We start from the raw sequence: 8,738 nt of genomic DNA on the forward strand, positions 1-8,738 counted from the left end.
ATACAGTCACTGCCAGGGTAACCTGATCACATGAAACTACAGTCAGGCCAGCTAACCTGAATCCCGAATACCAGTCAGCCAAAAGTAACCTCTGCATCCCGAATACAGTCAAGCCAGTAGCCTGATCCTGAAATATACAGGCAGCCAGTTAGGACTGATCCTGAATTATTCAGTCACCAGTATAACCTGATCCTATCAAATATTGTCAGCCCCCAGTAAACCTAATCCTGGAATATAGTCAGCCAGTAACCCTGATCCTGAATACAGTTCAGCCAGTAACCTGATTCCTGAATGACATGTCAGCCAGTTATACCTGATCCTGAATTTACCAGTCGCCATAGGTTTTTGTTAGGATATTGTACTCATGTAACCCTGATCCTGAATACAGTCAGCGCCAGTTTACCTGCATCCTGAATACAGCTCAGCCAGTTAACCTTGATTTTCCTGAATACAGTCAGCTTAGTAGGGTGAGGATAACTTTTGAACAGTAACCTGCATCCTGTGTGCAATATAGTCAGCCAGTAACCTGATTCCTGAAATACAGTCAGCCAGTAGTTGAGGATAAATTGAACGTTACTGATTCCCTAAGAATACAGTCATCTCAGTGAGTACTGAGTGGATACATTTTGAAACAGTAACCTGTATTCCGAATTATAAAGTTCAGGCCAGTAACTTGATCATCTGAATTACAGGGTGGCGAAGAACCAGTAACCCCTTGATCCTGAATTACAGTCAGCCCAGTAACCTAGATCCTGATACAGTCACCAGCCAGTAGTTGGATGGATATTTAAACAGTAACCTGATCCTGAATGGGATAGTCAGCAGTAAACCTGATCCTGCAATTACCAGTCAGCCAGTAACCTGAATCTCTGAATACACGTCGAGCCAGATAAACTGATCCTTGAATTACAGTCCCAGCCAAGTAACCTGGATCCTGAATTAACAGTCAGCCTCAGTAACCTGGAGTCAAACTGAACTACAAGTCCAGCAGTAGTTTGAGGGATATGAACAGACCTGATCCCTGAATATAGTCAGCCAGTAGTTTGAGGTGGTGGACTGATTGAACAGGTTTAACGCTGATCCCTGCAATATAGTCAGCCAGTTTAGCTTGAAGGGATTATTGAACAGAGCTCCCCAGCCAGACCACCCTGTTGTAGACGGTGCATGGACATTACTAGAAAGACAACAATCAACATTATTAACATGTACATGTTTGGGTCATTTAGCAGACCACCTCTTAGTCCATAGAGACGTAGGCCTAAACATCCCCAAACTGGACCCCTAAGCCCGTTGCACTTGGTGGAGATCTCGAGCAGGATCATTGATTAGAAGATGTTAGTAAGCGGGATAGGGATAAACATTCAACCTAGACCTTATCATAGAAGCAAGATGGAGATCCTCATAACCTATGTTTCTTAAACCTGTCAATAATCCTCTCAGATTCTCCACTATAGCATGATGGGTAGTAGCGCGTCTAGGGTCATTGGGAATCTGGACCTCACCAGTCTAAAGTGCATTGGTCATATCTCATTGGTACCTAGCCTAGAGTGACAAACCAAATATATGAGTAACTCCCATGACGTACCTAAGGGACAACCACCACATATACTGAACGTAACTCAGGTAAGCTATGACACCCCTGGTACATATGAGTGAACTCAGGTAGCTATGACAAACCACTATATGAGTAAAACTCAGGTAAGCTAAGACAACCACACTTACTATGAGGTAAAACTCAGGTACCTAGACAACCACCATATCATGGGAAAGGTAACTTCTTTCCCATTGGTAGCTATGTAACAAAGACCCAACCCTATATGAGTGTAACCAGGTAAGCTATTGACATTACCACCGTATCATGAGTAACTCAGGTAGCCCTAAGACAAGCACATATATGAGTAACTCAGGAGCTAAGAACACCCACCTATATGTGGTAACTCAGGTACCCGCTAAGACCCAATCCAGCCCTAATAGTGATACCTAAGGGTAGCGATTGAGCACCACTTATATGAGTACTAACGCGTAGCTAAGACCAACCACCATACTTGAGAATACTTAAGGTACGGCTATGACAAACCACCTATATGGTAAGGTAGCTATGACAACCAACCTATGTGGAGTCAAGGTAGCTCCATGACAACCACCTCAGTGTATGAGCTTAACTCAGTAGGCCCTATGACAACCTACATACATAAGTAAGGTAGCTATGACACACCCACCTTTATATGAGTAAACTCAGGTAGCTATCGACAAAACCACATAACATGAGAGCTACGGGTACGCTATGGAACACCACTATCACTGTTAGCTATCCAACCCAGCTACTGTCTCTTTCATGTCCACCTGTGTGTAAGGTTCAAGGACTAAGACCTCTACTGTAGAGTGAGAAGCACCCATCCTAAACATATGGCGTCCTATAAAACAGGCACAAACTAGACTAGCAGTTGGGTTTACCTACAGCTACCCATCTACATACCTCGAACAAGGGGACCTCTCATAAGAGGCTTCTCGGCTAGGCCACACTCATGGGAATAGACAGAGAGATACACAACAGGGTTTAGGAATAGCTCAGACCAGGGTAGTAGATGAGAGTAGTATAACCACAGGTTTAGGACTAAGACACACTGCAGACTAGAAGATATATAACACTCAGGGGGTTTGAGACTAGGACAGCACTGTAGACAGAGAGATAAACACAGGGTTTAGACTAGACACAACTGTAGACAGTGAGATAACACAGGGTTTAGGGACTAGGACCACACCGTGTATGTCATGTGAGAGATAACACAGGAGTTTGGACTAGACACACTGTAGACAGAGAGATAACACAGGGTTTGGACTAGGCACACTGTAGACAGACGAGATCAACACAGGGTTTTTAGACTAGGACACACTGTAGACAGAGGAGATAAACACAGGGTTAGGACTGAGACACACTGTAGACCAGAGAGATCAACCACAGGGTTGTAGGACTAGACAGCATTGTAGACAGAGAGAAAACCACAGTGGTTTTAGGACTAGACACACTTAGCACAGAGACATAACACAGGGTTTTAGGACTGAGACACACTGTAGACAGAGAGATAACCCCACAGGGTTTAGGACTAGACCACCACTGGTAACAGAGAGATTGAACACAGGGGTTTAGGACTAGACACAAATAACAGACAGACACTCACGTCACTCTTGCGGAAGCGTCCGAAGTTCACTAGACCCAGGGGCTGGAAGAGATCTCCAGGCTTCTTCATTGTAGATGGGACAGGAAGAAATCAGAGTGAATGTTGAGATCATGACGCAAAGAACTGCGAGAGGGAATTATACGGGAGGAGGACCGAGAGAGAGGTAGGATGAGTGAGAGAGCGAGGGGGGGAAGGAAGAGCAGGAGAGAGAGGTAGTATAGAAGTACGAGAAGACGGGAGGGGAGGAACGAGAGAGAGAGATGGGAGTAGAGAAGTAGGGGGGGAGGAAGAGAGGGAGAAGAGAGGAGTAGAGAAGAGGGGGGTGGAAGGATATGGACGAGAGGGAGTAGACCCGAGAGGGTGGGGGGAAGTGAATGAGAGAGGGGTAGTCTAGAGAGAAGCAGAGAAGAGGGGAAGGAAGAGAGGAGAGAGAGGTACATAGTTAGAATTAGATTTATTAGATATATATATTTGGGATTAGGAAGAGAGAGAGAGAGGGAAGTAGAGAGGGGAGCGGGGGCGGGAGGAAAGCAGAGAGGGCAGTTTGGTTAGAGAGAGTAGAGAGAGAAGTCTATATAGGGGGAAGGGAATGGAGTTGTGACCCCACGAGAAGCGGTGGTAGTTAGAGGGGGGGTAAGAGAGCAGGGAGTTAAGAGAGAGTTCGGGGAGGAAAAGAGAAGGGCTGAGTTAGAGACAGAGGGCGGGAGGAAGATGAGAGGGAGTAAGATGAGAGCTAGAGAGATGAGAAGGGAAGGAAGAGAGGAGCAGAGAAGCCCCGCGGAGTAGAGAGAGGGGGGGAGGAAGAGAGAGGGAGTAGAGAGAAGAGAGAGAGAGGGGGAAGGAAGAGAGGAGAGAGAGGGAGTAGAGAGAGTAGAGAGAAGAGAGAGAGGGCATTAAGCTTCACCTAATAAAGGAAGGAGAGAACACAACACGTCTGCTAGTCCCTACTCTTCTTTCCACTTGGCAGTGAATGAGAAGATGAGAGAATCTGGTCTTTTCCAACTTTCATTCTACCCAACATCTCCCCTCCTCTCCTCTCCCTCAGACACCAGACTGAGCCAGGCCTTCCCCTCCTCTCCTGTACTTACTATCCTCCATGTGAGCATCTGGTTCCAGAAAGAAGCCCCCTCCTCCAAACTGAACAAAACCCCACCTGGATTAAAGAGGAAGGAAGAGGGGAGAGAGAGAGAGAGAGTCCGGTGAAAACTTTATTGGGAGGAACATTTAGAAAGTCATGACAGTAGTATGCTTAGCAGTGGTGCTGAGTGGGACATGTTGTGCGTAGTGTGTGTACCGACTGGTGCTCCAAAAGCAGCAGACACTCCTGCAGCCGCTCCAGCTGATACAAAGTCCCTCTTCTCTGTGTCTCGACGGAAATACTCAAAGATCTACACACACAGAGAGAGAACATGTTATACACACACAGTAGAGAGAACATGTTAGACAGTAGATACCACACATTAAACACCATGTCCTCCACATGTAGAGAACATGTTAGACAGTAGATACCACACATTAAACACCACGTCTCACACCTGTAGATAACATGTTTACACCAGACTGTAGCACACCTCCTACCTTGAAGTTTTTCTTCAGGGAGGTACTGCGTCCTGGGAGACTCCTGCTGCCCACCAGGCACCAGAGTGGATCATGGGACCTTCCTACATGATTATGGGAAGGGAGACAGAGGCCGTCAAACACACAACACACAGGGCATCAGATACACACTGGTTGGTCATCTCATTAGTGGGAAGGTGTTTCACACAGGCTGGCCCAGGTGATATTTAAAGAGCGGTCTGGCCCAGGCGATATTTAAGAGCGTCTGGCCCAGGCAGATATTTAAGAGCGTCTGGCCCAGGCGATATTAAGAGAGTCTCTGGCCCAGGTGCTAATTTAAGAGAGTCTGGCCCAGTGCTCCAGTTGTCTTGTAGATGTGGAGGGTTAACTCTTTAGTTGTCTTGAAGATGTGGAGGGTTAACTCCTTTAGTTGTCTTGAGATATGTGGAGGGTTAACTCTTTAGTTGTCTTGGTAGATGTGGGGTGTTAACACCTTTAGTTGTCTTGATAGATGTGGAGGGTTAAACTCCTTTAGTTGTCTTGATAGATGTGGAGGGTTACACTTTAGTTGTCTTGATAGATGTGGAGGGTTAACTCCTTTAGTTGTCTTGGTAGATGTGGAGGGTTAACTCCTTTAGTTGTCTTGATAGATGTGGAGGGTTAACCTTTATTGTCTTGATAGATGTGGAGGGTTAACTCCTTTAGTTGTCTTGTAGATGTGGAGGGTTAACTCCTTTAGTTGTCTTGAGATGTGGAGGGTTAACTCCTTTAGTTGTCTTGTAGATGTGGAGGGTTAACTCCTTTAGTTGTCTTGATAGATGTGGAGGGTTAACTCTCTTAGTTGTCTGTTAGATGTGGAGGGTTAACACCTTTAGTTGTCTTGATAGATGTGGAGGGTTAACTCCTTTAGTTGTCTTGATAGATGTGGAGGGTTAACTCTTTAGTTGTCTTGATAGATGTGGGAGGGTTAACTCCTTAGTTGTCTTGATAGATGTGGAGGGTTATCCTCTAGTTGTCTTGTAGATGTGGAGGGTTAACTCCTCTAATGTCCTTGATAGATGTGGAGGGTTAACATTTAGTTGTCTTGATAGATGTGGAGGGTTAACTCCTTTAGTTGTCTTGAATAGATGTGGAGGGTTAACTCCTTTAGTTGTCTTGATAGATGTGAGGGTTAACACTTTAGTTGTTGATGATGTGGAGGGTTAAATCCTTTAGTTGTCTTGGTAGATGTGGAGGGTTAACTCCTCTAGTTGTTTGATAGATGTGGAGGGTTAACACTTTAGTTGTCTTGGTAGATGTGGAGGGTTAATCCTTTGTTGTCTAGATGGAGGTTAACACTTAGTTGTCTTGGATTGTGAGGGGTTACTCCTTTAGTTGTCTTGGTAGATGTGGAGGGTTAACTCCTTAGTTGTCTTGATAGATGTGGAGGGTTAACACCTTTAGTTGTCTTGTAGATGTGGAGGGTTAACTTTTAGTTGTCTTGGTAGATGTGGAGGTTAACTCCTTTAGTTGTCTTGGTAGATGTGGAGGTTAACCTTTAGTTGTCTTGGTAGATGTGGAGGGTTAACCTCTTAGTTGTCTTGGTAGATGTGGAGGGTTAACTCTTTAGTTGTCTTGATAGATGTGGAGGGTTAACTCTTTAGTTTGTCTTGATAGATGTGGAGGGTTAACACCTTTAGTTGTCTTGATAGATGTGGAGGGTTAACTCTTTAGTTGTCTTGATAGATGTGGAGGGTTAACTCCTCTAGTTGTCTTGATAGATGTGGAGGGTTAACTCCTTCTAGTGTCTTGATAGATGTGGAGGGTTAACTCCTCTAGTTGTCTTAGTAGATGTGGAGGGTTAACTCCTTAATTGTCTTGATAGATGTGGAGGGTTAACCACCTTTAGTTGTCTTGATAGATGTGGAGGGTTATCCTTTAGTTGTCTTGATAGATGTGGAGGGTTAACTCCTTTAGTTGTCTTGATAGATGTGGAGGTTAACTCTTAGTGTCTTGGTAGATGTGAGGGTTAACTCCTTTAGTTGTCTTGATAGATGTGGAGGGTTAACCTTTAGTTGTCTTGGTAGATGTGGAGGGTTAACCCTTTAGTTGTCTTGATAGATGTGGAGGGTTAACTCCTTTAGTTGTCTTGTAGATGTGGAGGGTTAACTCCTTTAGTTGTCTGTGATAGATGTGGAGGGTTAACACTCTTAGTTGTCTCTGATAGATGTGGAGGGTTAACTCCTTTAGTTGTCTTGAGGTAGATGTGGAGGGTTAACACCTTTAGTTGTCTTGATAGATGTGGAGGTTACACCTTTAGTTGTCTTGGTAATAGTGTGGAGGGTTACCGCTTTAGATGTCTTGATAGATGTGGAGGGTTAACACCTTTAGTTGTCTCTCCCTATTTGATTGTTAAACATTCCTTTATCTGTTTTCCATGATTTTGTTTTCCTCCAACTTTGTGGTTTGCTTCCTGTCTTTCAGTTTGGTGTGGGATTTTATTTTGTTTGCCTGTTCTTGGTAAATGTAGTGGGTCTCATGGTGGGTGTCTTGTAGGTCCCAGTTGTTGTTGCTAGTCAACATTCAGTGGACACCCCCATGAGTATCTTTCAGAACCCCTCAAACCAGACCTGTTTCCTTTTTGTTGTCGTCAGTGACTCTCTTCTGTCTGAGTGACATTAATTGTTTGCTTGCTGAGGAACGTAATAATGAACTGACTTGAACCAGGACTCATGTTCTATTACCGTCATCTGGCCAATTACCAACATCCATAACAGCCCTACTCACCACAAGACAATGAATACACACACATACGTACACAGACAAACTCATACGTACATTCGCACACACACATCCCTAGTGTTTACCTTCCCGACAGCGAGTCCTCCGGCGACAGAGCAGATCACACCACACACCTTCACCACTAGGGTCTGTAGAACACACAGGAAACACAAACACAGAGAGAGTGACCCCTGACCTATATATAATATCTGATATCTTTGCCTCATATGATACATCATTCCTACTGCCAACAACAACAACATTTAAAAGATGTGGGCGTAGATGTAATATTTGTCTCTGAGCAGCCAGGGATCAGTTTACCTTGAGTCTTACCACCCGGGGTATCTTCACTCCGTTCAGATAGCACTTTATCTGGGGTATACCACTTCCTGCTGCTCCTGGCTGAGGAGAGAGAGAGAGAGAGAGAGATGTTAGTTCCAGTCATAGAGATCAGACTACCACATCCTGCTGCTCCTGGCTGAGGAGAGAGAGAGAGATATGTTAGTTCCAGTCAGAGATCAGACTGTAGTCTAACACGGTGGTTCAGACTGTAGTCTAACACGGTGGTTCGCCACCCCAGGGCCAACAGACTGTAGTCTAACACGGTGGTCTTGTGGCAACAACACGGAGTGGCTCAGAAAGAAGCAACATCCGACGTATACCTGAAAGTGGCACCTAGCCAGTCTCCCAGACCTTAAAAATGCCGCATTAGAAAATCTGTGGAAGGGAACCTGAAGGTTGCGAGTTGCCAAACGTCAGCCTCGTGAAACCTAATGACTTTGAGAGAAGATCTGCAAAGAGGAGTGAGACAAATTCCCTCCTGAGATGTGTATGCAAACCATATAGGTGGCCAAACTACAAGAAACATCTGACCTCTGTGATTGCCACGCAAGGGTTTTTGGCACCACTACTAAGATCATGGCTCCTCTGATCAGAATGTGTGGATCAAGAACTGGATATATTTCCCTCATGTAAAATGCAGAACTCACTATTAATAACGATTTTTGACATGATAGCGTGTTTTCTGATTATTTATTTAGTTGTTATTTTGTTCTCTCACTGTTTCAAATAAACCTCATTAAGAATTATAGACTGATCATTTCTTTGTCAGTGGCAAACGTACAAAATCAGCAGGGGATCAAATACTTTTACCTCACTGTAACATGTAGTGCATGTTGTGGCACTATCTACGCCAGTCCACATACAGTCCATTTTTCCACAATGTTGTTACATTACAGCTTA

At 44.6% G+C, this 8,738-nt stretch overlaps 1 protein-coding gene across 1 annotated transcript; it reads right to left on the reverse strand.

The window, feature by feature from the left end:
• Positions 1-524: 524 nt before the first annotated feature.
• On the reverse strand, positions 525-8,101 carry LOC112076676 (H(+)/Cl(-) exchange transporter 6-like). The gene is made up of 7 exons (XM_024143386.2): positions 7,818-8,101; positions 7,583-7,645; positions 4,758-4,840; positions 4,474-4,567; positions 4,268-4,332; positions 3,170-3,302; positions 525-584 (listed from the first exon to the last, which is right to left on the reverse strand). Exons 1-6 carry the CDS (start codon positions 7,939-7,941, stop codon positions 3,288-3,290), a joined length of 444 nt encoding a protein of 147 aa, XP_023999154.2. The 5' UTR covers positions 7,942-8,101; the 3' UTR covers positions 525-584; positions 3,170-3,287.
• Between the last annotated feature and the right edge of the window lie 637 nt (positions 8,102-8,738).

Source organism: Salvelinus sp. IW2-2015, unplaced genomic scaffold (assembly GCF_002910315.2).
Source record: "Salvelinus sp. IW2-2015 unplaced genomic scaffold, ASM291031v2 Un_scaffold3921, whole genome shotgun sequence".
Taxonomy (NCBI): Eukaryota; Metazoa; Chordata; class Actinopteri; order Salmoniformes; family Salmonidae; genus Salvelinus; species Salvelinus sp. IW2-2015.